An 18192-nucleotide genomic window follows, 5' to 3' on the forward strand; every position below is an offset into this window, starting at 1 on the left:
TCTGTCTGTCTGTCTGTCTGTCTGTCTATCTATCTATCTATCTATCTATCTATCTATCTTGTCTGTCTATCCATTGTTTTATCTATCTATCTATCTATCTATCTATCTATCTGTCTATCTGTCTGTCTGTCTGTCTGTCATTCTATCTAGCATTCTATCTGTCGCTCTATCTATCATTTTAACATTCTATCTAACATTCTAATGTTCTAACACTCTCTTATCATTGTAACAATCTACTGTTCCATCGTTCTATCATTCTGTCTATCATTTCATTGTTCTATCTATCTATCTATCTATCTGTCTGTCTGTCTGTCTCTCTGTCTCTCTGTCTGTCTGTCTGTCTGTATCATGTTTTGTTCTTTACATGTTTTATGCTTCATCAATATGCAGATATAGACCCTCCCCTCTAAATTTTAATTTTGTGGTGTGTTTCCTTACTAAGCAGGTGGTGTGAAACTCATTCACGCTGAATTTAAGTCATTGTTTCAGTTCATTCCTTTAGCAGACACCTAATGTGTCTGAGCTCTGATGAGCTGTGAAGAAAAATGGGCTTTAATGCAGGCAACAGGGCACTGCGTTTAAACAGCCGTTTGCATGCAGGCCACATGTGTAATAGTGCTTATGGGTCGGCTATCAGCTCCCCACACCTCCAGCCACTAAATGAATGAGAGAAATGCCGCCATTTCGGCTAAAGAGCTGCACACATCCATCCATTTAGGAGGAGTACAGAATGTCCCTGTGGAGGCTGTGACATTGATGGGCTGAAATGATGGGGGGATGTTGGTGTTTGCAAATGTGGGTTTGCTGGTGTTGTGTTGAGGTGCAGCTGACAGACTGAGGGAAATATGCTGTGCATATATAGAATATTGACAGAGATTTTGCTGGTGATATAAACATTGTGAATATTGCTTTTTATTTGCACATTCAGTTTGCAAAAGACTGTGCCATTAGGTTAAGTCTGCAATCCTTGTCTTGCAAGTCATTAGATGTTTTAATAGCATCTCTGATTTAAATGTATTAATTTATTAGTTTGTTATCATTAGTTAATATTTTAAACGTATTACTTTTAGTTTAAGTTTGAGTCATTTCCATGACTCAGTTCAAACTGTCATTTTATTGAATTGAGTCTAAACTCAACAATTCAATAATTTGCATAATTACTCAAAATTGGTCATGGAAATCTCTTTAAAGTGTTTTCATAAAAATAATATATGCATTATTAATTAGTAGTGTAATATTAGTGCATATTAATGGTTAACTTGTGAATGAAACTTACTAAATATTATGTTCATTTAGTTAAAAAAGCCTTGATTATTTTATTTTATTTTATTGTATTTGTTTGAATTAAACATTTTGAATGTTATTTTTAATAAAAAATACTTTTTACGCCATACACACATACACAGTGTAGTTTTGGTATCAATATGTATAAATAGTTATTTTAATATTTTTTGTTTTCATTTTAATTACAGTAATTATAGTATTACAGTAATTTGTTTTAGTAATTGAGTTTTTTGTTTTTATTCGTTTTCTTTTAATGTCTATTTAATTTTTTTATTTGAGTTTTAGTTATTTTAGTAACATTTCAGAATCAAGATAAACAAAAAATGAAAAAGATACATAAAATAAGGTAAAGGTTTTTATTTGTTTACATTCTATTTTATTTCTATTTATGTGTATTTTATTGAAAGGTTTTTTAAATGACTTATTATTATTATTATTATTATTATTATTATTATTATATAAATAACTAAAATAACTCTTTTATATATATATATATATATATATATATATAATACATCTGAAACGTTATTTGCAGCACCTAGGTGGGGATATTGGAGTCGTTAGTGGGATGGTGCAGTAGTGAAGCTCATCAGCTGAAACCGTGTTAACAAACCGCTGTAAGGGACGTTCACACTAACAGTGATTAAAGCAAAATTGCAAAAAGTTAAGACCTTTTTACAGAGAGTTAATTTTAAATTAATGATTTATCTAAACCCAATAGGCAGCTTTCTTGTTTCAAGCATAAATTTAACTAAACTGAGTGAGTTTTATGCTTTAAAACAATTATTTGAAAATATTATACTTAAAATAATTAACGATAAAGATTAAAATAATAAATACTGTTTTACAGCTTTTTAAAATTGGTTTGGTACTATTTTCTCAAGTAAGGTGTACATTTTCAAAACTCTTAGTACAAACCTTTAACCCGATCACACTTGTAACACCACTAGCCATTCTTTCAAAACCTGATCTCATGATTTCATTGTAGTTGCGCATATTTTCATCATTGTTTCAAAACACAAGATCGTTGTGATATGTATTGAGAACATTTGAATTAATCGCCAAAACACAACAGTATGATCTTCTTTCAATTTAGTTCTTTTAACAATCAGTTCATTCAAGAGCAAACAATTCCAGTGGCGCTTTTCCACTGTGTGGTACGACTCGGCTCGGCACGGCTCAGTACGGTACGACATTACCTAACTTGCATATCTCACATAAAATCAATAATGTTTGCAAAGGTATTTATCACAAAAGGTGTGATGAAGGTATGACATGGCCATAAGGTTTTGTGCTAGAACAGAGTTTACTGTCAATGCAGTAAATATCCTCACTGTGCCATATCACTGAATCTATATTCTAGCTGAATTTTTCAGATGAAGGGTGAGTTATAGTAAAGAAGACAGAATCGCAATTCATATATGAACAGATTTTTACGTGCACCTCTAGTTCTCTTCCTCTTCTCTAAAGCAGCGCAGCATGGCCTCGCCCCCTTTGCTGCGTGTTCCCGGAGGGGGGGTTTATGTAAAATTCTGGGTTCTTGACGTAACGGACCTGGGAAGTAACTCGTTGTAGTCCCTTACCAGTTGTTTTTGTAGGCATTAAACTGCCAGAATTTTAAAAGACGATATCTCCGTTTGCATTGAACTTTCAGCTTCGTAACTTTGCAGATATTGTTTATGCTCAAACAGCAACATTACACACTAACTAACATTGAAAAAGTGAAATCGCAATCAACCACCCCTTTAAGAAACAAATTTTATTGGTCAGTGCCCCTTCCTTTTGTTTGAGAAATGATCCAAATGAATGGCCCAACGTGAAATACCCAGACATCTACAGCTATTTGTGTCCTAAACGCTCGTTTTTTGGGTCGACAGCTTACAAAAACGTAGTTCTGGCTTTTTTAGCTTGTTTACTGTACACCTTGTCACATAGCAGCTTTTAGGCATTGCTCTGTTTTTTGTTATAAGTCAGAGATGACAAGGAGGCAGCTTCCCGCAATAGACAGTCAATGGAGAGCGTTGGATTTTCTTACATCTGGGTACCAATTTGTCCCCAAAATATTACAGTAAGTAGGTACACACACACACACAGGTTTTCCTATCATTATGGTTCATTCCATAGGAGTAATGGGTTTTATACTGTCTCCCCTTGATGATCTGTTGGGATATTAGTACTAAGAGTTTTGAAAATGTACCAGTTGCTTGTGAAAATTGCTGTGTACAGAAATTACAGAGTTACTTAATTAATACTTAAATTAAGAGTTAACGATTAAGAGAATCATTTATGACCAGAGGTCAAGTGATTTTTCCAGATTTTTTTTTCCACATCAATATGTTTGTGAATTAATTTTAATGTTGAACAATATGACGACTTTAATGTGTTCTTTATTTGGCCTTTGAGTTTTCTAAAGACAGCATCATTAGAAATGTTTCCCATACACTTTGAATAATTTTTCGTATGTATGTGTGTATCTGTCTGTCTGTGTAATATTAATTATAATATTATAATTATTATAATATGAATTTGCATTAGGGTTTATTAATTTATCCTTTTTGAATGATTTCAGCCTTTTAGTGAGACACATATTATGTAAACAAAAACTATTTTTTTGGATGCGATTAATCGCGATTTATCTGTCTGTCTGTCTGTCTGTCTGTCTATTTATCTATCTATCTATCTATCTATCTATCTATCTATCTGTCTGTCTGTCTGTCTGTCTGTCTGTCTGTCTGTGTAATATTAATTATAATATTATAATTATTATAATATGAATTTGCATGAGGGTTTATTTATTGATCCTTTTTGAATGAATATGTGAGCCAAAACCATCACAATTAAAAGAACCAAAGACTTAAACTACTTCAGTCTGTGTGCATTGAATTTATTTAATACACGAGTTTCACAATTTGAGTTGAATTACTGAAATAAATTAACTTTTCCACGACATTCTAATTTATTGAGATGCACCTGTATATACACATGCATGTGTTTGTATTTATATATACATAATAAATATACACAGTATACACATATATTATGTAAACAAAAACTTTTATTTTGGATGCGATTAATCACGATTAATCATTTGACAGCACTAATTAGATAGAGAGATAGATAGACAGACAGACAGACAGAGAGATAAATTAGAATTTTATGCATGAACATCTTGATTATTTTATACTAGATTGTATCCTGTAATTTCTGCCATCACATATACCTTGACCTTCTTGGTACAAACCTGTGATAGTTGAAAGGAGTCAAGATTGTGTCATTTTGACCATAGATAAGGTGTAATATATGTCTTCACTTATACCTGTAATAATATATGAGATGTTTTTCATCTGTGTAATTCATGTGTGTGTCTGGTGAAGTTGAGTGTTTGTGGTTTGTGTCCAGTAGGGGGCAGAGCAGCTTGCTGCTTTGTTCCTCGCAGCGTCTCTGCTGTTGACTCTCATGCTGGAGCACATTATTTTGAATTATTTTCAGCTGAAATTTTAATAATCCCTTGTTATTGAGTTATACCTGGTACTGAATTAAAGATATAAATCAGAATATCTAGCTATAAAACTGTCTTTATTTCTCTCTTCTCATTTCAGTGAACAAAGCTTTAGTGACACGACTATAAACATTTACTGTACTGCCAAAGCATATGATGTATGTATACAGTAGAGCAGAAATAAAGATGAATACATTTGGATAGGCCTACTTAAAATAATTTCTAAAGATGTTCTTTGGTGATTTATGATTTTTAATGGAGTCTCTTATGCTCATCAAGGCTGCATTTATTTGATAATAAAAAACAGAATATGATGATAAAATACAGAAAAAACATTAATATTGTGAAATATTATTGCAATTTCTAATATGGATTTCCTATTTTCATATACTTTAAAATATAATTTATTTCTGTGATGCAGCGCTGAATTTTCAGCATCATTACTCCTGTCTTTAGTGTCACATGATTCTTCAGAAATCATTCTAATATGCTGATTTATCATCAGTGTTGAAACTGTTGTGCTGCTTCATATTTTTTTGGAAACTGTGATACTTTTTTCTTTTATTCTCTGAATAAAAAGCTAAAAAGAACAGCATTTATTTAAAATAGAAATCTTTTCTAACAATATAAGTCTTTACTATCACTTTGTATCCATTTAACACATCCTTGCTGAATAAAAGTATTAATTTCTTTTAAAAAAGAAAAAGAAAAAAAAATTACTGACCCCAAACTTTTGAATAGTAGTGTATATTGTATATACAGCTATTTTAAATTGCAATAATATTTCACAAAATTACAGTTTTTTCTGTATGTTTGGTCAAATAAATGCAGCCTCTGAACATAAGAAACTTCTTTAAAAAACATTACAAATCTTACTGATCCCAAACTTTTGGAAGGCACTGTATATAATAAGGATTTATGTATTGTGAACATTGAAGTGATTCAATTTTATTTTATTTAGGCCTAGTTTAATTTTTGAATTTGCCTGAGCAAAAGAATTTGTGCCATTGGCCCTAAAAAAACTACAATTATAAATAATTAATGCAGAAATACATTTTCTGAATACATTTAGTTTTTTAAAATATTATTTCTAAAGATGTTCTTTTGTCTTTCTCTTTCAGCATTGTAATGATTTGTTTTTGTAATTGAATGTCTGCATCACAACACTCGATTGCGCATTACATTTTCTAAGAGCGCAATTTACCACTGGCTATTTGAGCTTACATAATGTCCGTAAATGACAGCGAGTGTGTGTTTGAGCGCTCTGTGCCGCTGACCCACTCGTATTATTCGTAAGCACACAGCCCGCAGGTGCAGTTTGTCATCATGCGCTGATGCTTATTTGTTGCTTTGTTTGTCTGTGTGTTATTTTGAAGGATCCCGAGCAGAGGAATCAGCACACAGAGGATGCTGGGAAACGGGTACATGTTATCTCACTCGCAGAACGCTTACTTAGTGCTTCTCGCCTCCAGATGTGTGTGTGTGTGTGCCATGTTTCACCTCTCGTCTTGAACTGGAAGCAGAGTAAATCTCCTGGAAGACAGTGTGTCTGTGTGTCAGGACGGGGCAGCTGGATGTATATGTTGCGGATCGACTGAGTTTCTCGATCAGGCCAATATGATTTTGTCAATAGCCTCTCAGAAGAGAGCAAACTTCAGAAAGTGTCATTGATTGGACGCTGTCTGATCTCCACAGTCTAGTGCCTCATATTTCACAGACATCCAGTTGATTTAAGGTCTTCTGTGCCTTTTTTGATATAGTTATCGCCGGTTCTGGGATTAAATGGATGGAACTAGCTGTAACTCTTAATAGTCTCGTGTAGTACCAGACTTTTGAACCTCACACTTAGGGCCTGTTTACGCCTGGTCATTTCATGCGTTTTTGCTGATCGGATCTATCTGATTTGTTAAAACGTTTCCATTTAAACTTGGCCACATAAATGTGTTGTCGCAAAACGGATATAAATCCGATCTTCAATTCCCGCGCTATATTTAAATTGAACGGAGTTCACGTCAATGAAATCAAAAGATAAGCGCTGGATTTTATTAATTATTAGCTCATGTCAAGATCAATGACCGCAATAGGAGAGCACTGGAAAGATAAGTTTGTCTTACTACTTTTAATGAAGATGATTGTGTGTTGACCGTCTGCGTTTGTTAGGGATTCAGCATTCCGGATAGGGGTGGGAAGATCATTCCACCAGCCAGGAACGGTGAACGTCTCTATATCCGTCTCAAATGCATTTTGGAGGGCATTTACTCCTGGCCTTTTCACGATTGGCTAGCTATCCGATCAGACAAAATGCATGAAGTGACCAGGTGTAAACATCATCTGTTGGCATCATCTGAGGTCCTCTGAGGGGTTGGCATCATCTCTTCTCAGGTGTTCTGGATCCACACCGAAGCTTGTGTAAATCCTTGTTACATCCCGTGGCAGAAACAGAGAAACAAATAGAGACATAATTAGCGTAGCTACTGTTCCAACCAAGCAAAATTGATTTGTTTAACCCAAACTATAGAATAATAATGTGGATTTGACAGGAGAATTATAATCAAAAGAGTCTTTAAACATTCACAGGAACGCACACGTAGCACGGGATAGACGAACAATACCGGACAGGAAACAAGGGGCAGAGCACACTTTATATACAGACTGAACGAGGGGATAACGAGACACACCTGGAATCAATGAAACACAATGGGAACGGGAACAGGAAGAACCAAATAAGGCAATGATGAAACACGAGGGAGAAACTTGGTCACGGGGAGAACATGGGGAGCAAAACACAACACAGACAGTCCAGGGGTGTGACATTACCTCCCCCTCCCAGAAGGAGCCATTTTTAATTATTAAAATAGGTATATTTGTAATCATTTTTAAAAAATAAAAATACAAATGTATCAAATTTTCATTACTTTGAACATTGTGATAAACATTATTCTTATATTAGTATTTTTAGTTATTTATCCATTAAAATGTGTATATTGTGAATATAAATAATACCTAATAAATATTATATACAGTATGCATATAATAAAAAATATAAGTAATGTATCAAATCTATCAAATTTACATAACTTTGAAAATTGTCATAAGAAACATTATTTTCAATATAAATATATATTTTTAAGAATTTATTTCACATCAGTTCACATGCTACTAACAAGCATCTTTCGAAGTTTTGATATCACTAATTTGGCAAACTTTAGCAAGTGACCAGTGTTCATCTTGTCAACCTGGTACATTGTAGACATGAACTGATTTCCTGTTGGACGGATAGTAAAACCAGTGTGCTCTTATTCTCGGAAATTGTGTAAAGCCAGCCGATCAGATTAGAGCTTGCCAGACTGAGAAAAGGCTTGTCTAAGTGACATGAATTTAGGGATGTTGTTGAGCAGAATTGCATGGTTTCAGAAGTTGAGCTGATCCCCTGATTTGCCGTACTTCAATGCACATTGAGATCTTGTTGGCCAGATTAAACTTTAGCATGTTTTGAAAGATGTGTCCTGCTGAAAAGAGCAGATAGTGGAATATTTCAGCACTGGGTACAGACACTGAGCAGGCCTCAAAAAAAGCTGGCCTTTTTGTTGAAGTTAGGGCCGGGAGATGAATTAAAGCTCACTTCACTGACCCAGAGAAATAAGCCCTGTAAGTTCAGCACAGACTATATCTGACACACTCCGAAGCGGGACGCTGTAGAGCACAACAGTAGGCTTCCGAAAGTACAAATGCCATTCATTTCCTCCATAGAGAAATTGATTTTTAACAATCATTTGTAAACATACCAAGTTGGACCTGGCATGAGCTCTGAAGATGGTAAACATCTATTCTTCTGTAGAAACAAGTCTGCATGATTTCAGCTGATATAAATGTCATTTGCAATTAGTTTGGTTCCAAAACTCTAAAAATATTTTGAAACGCTTATGGAGAAAACGAATGAGAACATACTTTCAGCACCAAGTCTGCTGGAAAAGTGTGGAGTCACTGCTGTGTACACACTATTGTGAGTTTGACGGTGTGTCCCGTTCACTGCCGCAGGTCAGAAGGGTTCCAGGGTCGAGTGGTCATCTGCACAAGACCGAGGATGGAGACTGGGAGTGGAGTGATGACGAAATGGACGCGATAAGTGAGGAGGGGAAGGCTGCTGTCAATCACGGAAGGGTAAGTGTGGCCTGGATGTGAATCATCATTCTTAAAGGGATAGTTCGTTCAAAAATGAACATTTTATTTATAAAAATTGATTATTTATAAATATATGTATAATATGTATTATATGTTTAATTTATAAATTGTTTATTTATAAATATTTATTTATTATTAACTCTATATTCCACACCTTCTGAAGTCCTAGAATATTTTTGTGTGAAGAAGAGACTGAAATTAAACTGATTCATTACAATGTTTATTTATAAATCAATATATGTAAAAAATATTTTTCAAAAATATTTAGATATTATTAACGTATTCTACACCTTCTGAAGTCATACAATATTTTTGTGTAATGAACAGTATATATATATATATATATATGCAGAGAGAGAGGGAGAGAAATGTATTTATTCAGAAATATTTATTTTTTATATAAAAAATACTTTTTTATATCCCATAAAAAAAAATATGGGATATATACTTTATATCCCATACCTTCTGAAGTCATATACAGTATTTTTGTGATGAACAGATTGAACTTAAACTAATTAATGAAATTGTTTATTTCTAAAAAAAATTATAAAAATGTATTCATTTATAATATTAATATATTATTTACTTTATATTCCATACCGTCTGAAGTCATATACAGTATTTTTATGTAATAAATAGACTGAACTTGAACTGATTAATTAAAATGTTTATTCATTAAAAAATATACATTTATTTATAAATATTTTTATATCATTTACTTTATATTACACACCTTCTGAAATCATACAATATTTTAGTGTGATAAACAGACTGAACTTGAACTTATTATTTAAAACATTATCATATATATACAATTATATGTTTATATTGTGTAATAAACATACTGACTTTGAACTGATTCATTAACGAATATCTCTTTTGAGTGTGATCTTTTAAATGAATCAGTTTATCTGAATGATTTAAATCAGACATGAATCAGACTCGCTGAATGATCCAGTAGCAGTGTTTAACAGTAGATAATTGATAACATTAAATTATGGTCTGTTTCTCACACAAATTTATCATTTGTTTTCAGAAGATGTAATGCATTCAGTTGAAAAACTGAGACCACTAGTGAAAATGTGTACATTTTGCAGAGTTTTGAACTTTACTGTAAAAATAATGCCTTCGGTATGAATTTGCATTTAACCCACATATGAGATTTGAACAACTGCACTTTCTCTGATGTAAAGCCGAGCAGCACACCTCAAGCTCTCTTAGTATTTTATCATAAACTCTCTGCCTGTACCATACAGGTGACGCACACCATTTGATCAAAGCCGAGGGGCCTTTTTCTCTCAGAAATGTGGAATATATAATGCTAAAACGTCTCCGACAGGAAGGAACAATCAGAGCCCCCGAAGCGAAGCGTCCGCAAATCAGCGGCTGCTAATGAAGCTGGAGACGTTGTTCTTGTGTTTATTGTTTATTATGGAATGCAAATGAGCAAGTGCTGATTGCACTCCCTCACAAATAGCTACATCTGTCTGTCGTACTTTGTGCGAGAGCGAGAACATAATTGAATCCTGTCTTGTTATTGCTTTTGCAGTCACGCAGGGTCAAAGACGAAAACCAGCATGTAAGTTACAGTCATTCTCTCTTTTACCTTTCAGAATGTGTGTGTTTTAATTAGCTGTGTGGGGTAATGCATCGCTGCTTTGAGTGTGTCAACATGAAATCAAAACTGTCCCTCTTTACTTTACGTAATGCACGTTACTGTCTTAATGTGAATGATTCTTCAGTGCAAGTACAGTAATGTTTGTCTTTCATCAAAACTTGCTCCGTTTCTGAAACAACTTACTTTTTCGGCAGTACAGGCTGTTGGTTAATGTTGACCAGGAGAAAAATAGATATTTAGTTATTGTTTTAGTGGTTGCAGCCTTTATAAAATCTTTCTGATATATAATTTGCACTATTATTTTTATTAGAAAAATGAAACAGACAATAAAAGACGTATGTTGAAGGAAGGACCAGGACAATATTTATAGACAAGAATATCATAAAAACTTGTATGGACTCTTTGGTCCAGGCTAGACAGCAACCAACTAGTAACCACCCAAAACAACCTAGAAATATACATAGCAACGATCTTGTAACCATCCAAAACACCCTTGTAAATGCATAGCAATGTCCTGGTAACCACTCAAAACACTCTAGTAAAACGCATGGCAAAACCCCGGTGACCATCCAAAACTCTCTAGTAAAACGCATAGCAACACCCTGGTGACCATCCAAAACACTCTAGTAAAACGCATAGCAATGCCCTGGTAACCACTCAAAACACTCTAGTAAAATGCATAGCAACACCCTGGTGACCATCCAAAACACCTTAGCTACCGCATAGTAACAACCTCGTAACCACCCAAAACATTCTAGTAAAACGAATAGCAATGGCCTGGTAACCACTCAAAACATTCTAGTAAAACGCATGGCAACGCCCTGGTAACCATCCAAAACACCCTAGTAAAATGCATAGGAATGCTCTGGTAACCACCCAAAACATTCTAGAAAAACACATGGCAATGCCCTGGTAACCACCCAAAACACACCAGTAAAATGCATAGCAACGCCCTGGTAACCACCTAAAACATTCTAGTAAAACACTCAGCAATGCCCTAGTAACCACCAAAACACCCTAGCAAAATGGCAAAACCCCGGTGACCATCCAAAACTCTCTAGTAAAACGCATAGCAACACCCTGGTGACCATCCAAAACACTCTAGTAAAACGCATAGCAATGCCCTGGTAACCACTCAAAACACTCTAGTAAAATGCATAGCAACACCCTGGTGACCATCCAAAACACCTTAGCTACCGCATAGTAACAACCTCGTAACCACCCAAAACATTCTAGTAAAACGAATAGCAATGGCCTGGTAACCACTCAAAACATTCTAGTAAAACGCATGGCAACGCCCTGGTAACCATCCAAAACACCCTAGTAAAATGCATAGGAATGCTCTGGTAACCACCCAAAACATTCTAGAAAAACACATGGCAATGCCCTGGTAACCACCCAAAACACACCAGTAAAATGCATAGCAACGCCCTGGTAACCACCTAAAACATTCTAGTAAAACACTCAGCAATGCCCTAGTAACCACCAAAACACCCTAGCAAAATACATAGCAATGCCCTGGTAACCACCAAAACACCCTAGTAAAATGCATAGCAACACCCTGGTAACCACCCAAAACATTCTAGTAAAACACACGGCAATGCCCTGGTAACCACCAAAACACCCTAGTAAAATGCATAGCAACGCCCTGGTAACCACCCAAAACACCCTAGCAAAATACATAGCAATGCCCTGGTAACCACCAAAACACCCTAGTAAAATGCATGGCAACGCCCTGGTAACCACCCAAAACATTCTAGTAAAACGCATGGCAACGCCCTGGTAACCGCCCAAAACATTCTAGTAAAACGCATGGCAACGCCCTGGTAACCGCCCAAAACATTCTAGTAACATACATGGCAACGCCCTGGTAACCGCCCAAAACATTCTAGTAAAACGCATGGCAACGCCCTGGTAACCGCCCAAAACATTCTAGTAAAACACATGACAATGCCCTCGTAACCACCCAAAACATTCTTGTAAAATGCAAGGCAACGCCCAAAAACCCTGGTAACCACCCAAAACATTCTAGTAAAACACACGGCAATGCCCTGGTAACCACCAAAACACCCTAGTAAAATGCATAGCTAGTAAAACGCATGGCAACGCCCTGGTAACCGCCCAAAACATTCTAGTAAAACGCATGGCAACGCCCTGGTAACCGCCCAAAACATTCTAGTAAAACGCATGGCAACGCCCTGGTAACCGCCCAAAACATTCTAGTAAAACGCATGGCAACGCCCTGGTAACCGCCCAAAACATTCTAGTAAAACGCATGGCAACGCCCTGGTAACCGCCCAAAACATTCTAGTAAAACGCATGGCAACGCCCTGGTAACCGCCCAAAACATTCTAGTAAAACGCATGGCAACGCCCTGGTAACCGCCCAAAACATTCTAGTAAAACGCATGGCAACGCCCTGGTAACCGCCCAAAACATTCTAGTAAAACGCATGGCAACGCCCTGGTAACCGCCCAAAACATTCTAGTAAAACGCATGGCAACGCCCTGGTAACCGCCCAAAACATTCTAGTAAAACGCATGGCAACGCCCTGGTAACCGCCCAAAACATTCTAGTAAAACGCATGGCAACGCCCTGGTAACCGCCCAAAACATTCTAGTAAAACGCATGGCAACGCCCTGGTAACCGCCCAAAACATTCTAGTAAAACGCATGGCAACGCCCTGGTAACCGCCCAAAACATTCTAGTAAAACGCATGGCAACGCCCTGGTAACCGCCCAAAACATTCTAGTAAAACGCATGGCAACGCCCTGGTAACCGCCCAAAACATTCTAGTAAAACGCATGGCAACGCCCTGGTAACCGCCCAAAACATTCTAGTAAAACGCATGGCAACGCCCTGGTAACCGCCCAAAACATTCTAGTAAAACGCATGGCAACGCCCTGGTAACCGCCCAAAACATTCTAGTAAAACGCATGGCAACGCCCTGGTAACCGCCCAAAACATTCTAGTAAAACGCATGGCAACGCCCTGGTAACCGCCCAAAACATTCTAGTAAAACGCATGGCAACGCCCTGGTAACCGCCCAAAACATTCTAGTAAAACGCATGGCAACGCCCTGGTAACCGCCCAAAACATTCTAGTAAAACGCATGGCAACGCCCTGGTAACCGCCCAAAACATTCTAGTAAAACGCATGGCAACGCCCTGGTAACCGCCCAAAACATTCTAGTAAAACGCATGGCAACGCCCTGGTAACCGCCCAAAACATTCTAGTAAAACGCATGGCAACGCCCTGGTAACCGCCCAAAACATTCTAGTAAAACGCATGGCAACGCCCTGGTAACCGCCCAAAACATTCTAGTAAAACGCATGGCAACGCCCTGGTAACCGCCCAAAACATTCTAGTAAAACGCATGGCAACGCCCTGGTAACCGCCCAAAACATTCTAGTAAAACGCATGGCAACGCCCTGGTAACCGCCCAAAACATTCTAGTAAAACGCATGGCAACGCCCTGGTAACCGCCCAAAACATTCTAGTAAAACGCATGGCAACGCCCTGGTAACCGCCCAAAACATTCTAGTAAAACGCATGGCAACGCCCTGGTAACCGCCCAAAACATTCTAGTAAAACGCATGGCAACGCCCTGGTAACCGCCCAAAACATTCTAGTAAAACGCATGGCAACGCCCTGGTAACCGCCCAAAACATTCTAGTAAAACGCATGGCAACGCCCTGGTAACCGCCCAAAACATTCTAGTAAAACGCATGGCAACGCCCTGGTAACCGCCCAAAACATTCTAGTAAAACGCATGGCAACGCCCTGGTAACCGCCCAAAACATTCTAGTAAAACGCATGGCAACGCCCTGGTAACCGCCCAAAACATTCTAGTAAAACGCATGGCAACGCCCTGGTAACCGCCCAAAACATTCTAGTAAAACGCATGGCAACGCCCTGGTAACCGCCCAAAACATTCTAGTAAAACGCATGGCAACGCCCTGGTAACCGCCCAAAACATTCTAGTAAAGCGCATGGCAACGCCCTGGTAACCGCCCAAAACATTCTAGTAAAGCGCATGGCAACGCCCTGGTAACCGCCCAAAACATTCTAGTAAAGCGCATGGCAACGCCCTGGTAACCGCCCAAAACATTCTAGTAAAACACATGACAATGCCCTCGTAACCACCCAAAACATTCTTGTAAAATGCAAGGCAACGCCCAAAACATCCTAGCAGCGAATGTCCAGGTAACCAAAACACCCTAGCAAGTGCATAGCAATGTGTCAGTATGATTTAAAAAAAAAGATTTTTATTCAGCAAAGATGCATTAAATTGATCAAAAGTGACATTAAAGGCATTTGTAATACTACAAAACAATTCTGTTTCAAATTAATACTGTTCGTTCACAATATTATGCTTTTCACTTTATTTTTGATCAAATAAATGCAGCCTTGATGAGACTTCTTTCAAAAACATTGAAAATCTTTTTAAAACCCCGTATGTGTATGTGATATTACAGAAGTAAAATAGGTCATGATTCCTATTTCATGTTGTCTTTGGATTTGCACTACAGCTGTAAACTGTAAATGCTGTAAATATGATCTCAGACACAGGGGGCTTGACTGACTATGTTTGGCTGTGAATAGATTTAATTAACGACTGAAGTATCGTTTGATCATTTAATTGAGAGTATCGAGGGATTGCGCTGTTTGCCTAATAAACTGCGTATTAAATAATTAACAAGTGTGACCTATTCGACCGTATTGGACAAATAGCAATTAAGCAGCGCAAACACAGATCTTATTTCCTACTGTCTGAGTGCACACAGCCATGTTCCACACATATTTTCTCCCACTGGATTACCAAATGCCATGACTTTTAGCTCAGCCTTTGAGCTTGTAGAAAACCCATTTCCCCAGCTGCTGAAGAAGTGTCCTTGGAGGGAAAGAAAAGAAACAATGAGGGGTGGAGAGATGTCTTTCTGTACCTTCCTTTGCTCTTAAGCACTCCATTTTTCCTCTGCAGGGTGAAGTGAACGCTAACAGTCTCCCGCTAGAGGACCTGTCCATTCAGCATCCCCAGGTTAGGCCCGGCCGGCGCTGACAATGTTGCTGTGATTTGTCTTGATTCGGTGGCTCTGACGCTCTGTGCTGTGAGGCGGCTGGTCTCTGGGCGGTCTGGACACGACCCTGGGGGCCGACTGCCTTGAGGGAGCCTATTCAACTTAATATTTCAAATAAAGAGTGAGAGTGAATGCCTGCTGCAGCATCTGGAAAAGAGTCTCTGGTCTCCAAAACCTAGTGAGCCATCTGCGTAGGGAGCATTTTAATGCATCAGAGCTGCGTTTCGGACACAAAGACTATAGCTTCTTTCAGTTGCATTTATCCTTTGTGAAGAAGGCACTATTATACCAGAGCGTTGCTATACTATTATATTTTTATTAATATTTTAAATCCGCTGTTATTTTTTCAGTTTTCGTTTTAATTTTAGTAAAAATTTTAGGAACTTTTAAAGTGTTTTTCTAATTTTTCAAATTTGTTGTTGTTTTTTTAAACATTACTGTTTAGGTTTAATTTATTTTTAGTTCAGTTTTAGTTTTTATTTATTTAAAGTTAGTAATTCTAGTTTTTCAACTTTTAAGTTTAATTTTAGTTATTGATAATATAAACCTGATGCATTGTGACAGAACCTGATGAACCTGAGCAAAGTGAAATGTTGATTAACATCAATAATTAAAATAAATAGCTTAGTTTATTCAAATAAAAAAATGCACCATTATTAAACTTTTGTTATGGCTAATAACAATACATGGCTGATATAAAAATGTTAAAATTAAAATACTATTTTGCCTGAGTGAATGAAAAAAATTTAACTAAATACTAGAAATCAATCATTTTAAATCAGTACATAAGTACATGTTTGCATCACAACATTATAATATACTGTATGAAAAATGCATATTCATTTTAAGATTTGCTTAAGATTATTGTTTTTTTTTAACTATTGCTTTTAGTTATTGTATTTAATATAAAAAAATGTTTTTTCATTTTTATTTTAGTTTAATTTTTAGTAATTTTGTTATGGGATTTTGTCATTTTTATTATTTTTTATATATATTATGCTCTATTATCCATCATTTTGTTTCTATATCTCTATTTAGATTAGTTATAAGTTTTAGTTATAAGTTATAGTTATAAGTTATAAGTATATATTAGTTATTTAGTTATAAGTTTTTCATCTAATATTTATATTTTCTTTTATTTCAATTATTGACTTTTTTTTTTTAGTTTTATAGTCGATAAAACAACACAGATTTTTAGTGAGCATTAGATGGCTTCAAAGGTAATCTAAATGTAAAAAATGCAAATGCAAATGCAAAATTCAATATCCAATACTGGCCAATATAGATATCCATTATCAGCTGTTATATTAAAATAAATGAAAAGATTTGTAATTTTTACTGATAACATATGGTATGGTACCAATATTTAGTGGATTCCTAATAAAAAATGGACTGTTTTACCGAAAATGTGTGTTTATGTACTTATATGCTAATTAGAGTTTGACACTGTTAGCTTCAGTATTTTTCTGCCTCGCTTCAGTCATAATATGAGTTGACTAGAGTAATTTTGCTTCACATATCCAGTAAAAACCTGATTTCCTCAAGACCGTAAGCAGCAGCGCGTGCTGTGTAAAGATCTTTTAACCTCAACATCTTGAACACTTCGGCAAAAGCAAGCAACTTACCATCATGTTGTGTGTTTGTGTTCAGGTTCAACCGTTGGAGAAACCCTCGAGCGCTCAGGGAGCGGTGAACATGGTCCTGAGGTTAAGGTGAGCGAGCTCATTGCCGTTTCTCTTTTTTCCGTCCCTCTTTGTGCTACTTTCATCTGGAAAGAGCGGCATGTCGTCTGTATAAAGTGGCCAGATAGTACAGTGTGTGTGTGTGTGTGTGTGCTGCTGGAAGAAGAGTGTGTCTCTTTTTAAACGATCACTTTCACTCTGTCTCTCGCCTCATGTTGAAGTGCATCGTGTTAATGCATTTTCTCAATCGCCCTGGGTTAGCGTGGGAAGAGGTCCTTTAACCCTGACCTCATTTTTGCATTCTCCTGCCTGAATTTGCGTTTGAGCCCATGCAAAAGACAGACCACAATCTGTTCTCAGATCACGTCTAAGGCCAGAAAAGCTGAAGCGAGTGCTTGGCAAAACCAGTGGTGGTGTCTTATTTAAAATTGGCAGAAAATAGAAACTTCAGCCAACTTGCATTGTGAAGCCGTTTATCGATTAAGGAAAAACGTAGGCCAGGACTTGAGTTTATTCGTCAGTTGTTGATTGCGTAGGCGCCGATCCCCATGGAAAAACACGAGATAGTCTCCGTTCATTTTAACCAATAAGACATGGATTGCAGCTTGTACAACTTTATTCTCGTTTTCATACTTCATTTGAGGCTGTTTTTGGCATTATTTTAATGGCAAATGTCAAGAGTGCACCCACCGTCTCTTAATGCATTGTGTGGCCTTCTTGAGCATCAGTACATGTTTTCACTTTTTGTAATAGTTATGCATAAGTCCCTCAATTGTCCTCAGTGTTAAAAGATGGATTTCAAAGTCATACAGTCAATGTTGGAAAGGGTTCAAATATGCAGAAAATG

The 18192-nt window shown here is 36.7% G+C and overlaps 1 protein-coding gene across 2 annotated transcripts in view; it reads left to right on the forward strand.

Annotated features, from left to right (window-relative positions):
- LOC107708317 (STE20/SPS1-related proline-alanine-rich protein kinase-like) overlaps window positions 1-18192 on the forward strand; it is a 76672-nt gene that overhangs the window by 22843 nt on the left and 35637 nt on the right. Inside the window, exons 11-15 of one of the 2 annotated variants that reach the window (XM_016512504.1) lie at window positions 6160-6204; window positions 8822-8944; window positions 10515-10544; window positions 15567-15623; window positions 17314-17375. In XM_016512504.1, coding sequence (XP_016367990.1) covers window positions 6160-6204; window positions 8822-8944; window positions 10515-10544; window positions 15567-15623; window positions 17314-17375 — 317 coding nt within the window. The remainder of the gene's footprint in view (window positions 1-6159; window positions 6205-8821; window positions 8945-10514; window positions 10545-15566; window positions 15624-17313; window positions 17376-18192) is intronic. The other variant, XM_016512506.1, reaches the window with a different exon arrangement.

Source organism: Sinocyclocheilus rhinocerous, unplaced genomic scaffold (assembly GCF_001515625.1).
Source record: "Sinocyclocheilus rhinocerous isolate Xijiao unplaced genomic scaffold, SAMN03320098_v1.1 scaffold2251, whole genome shotgun sequence".
Taxonomy (NCBI): domain Eukaryota; kingdom Metazoa; phylum Chordata; class Actinopteri; order Cypriniformes; family Cyprinidae; genus Sinocyclocheilus; species Sinocyclocheilus rhinocerous.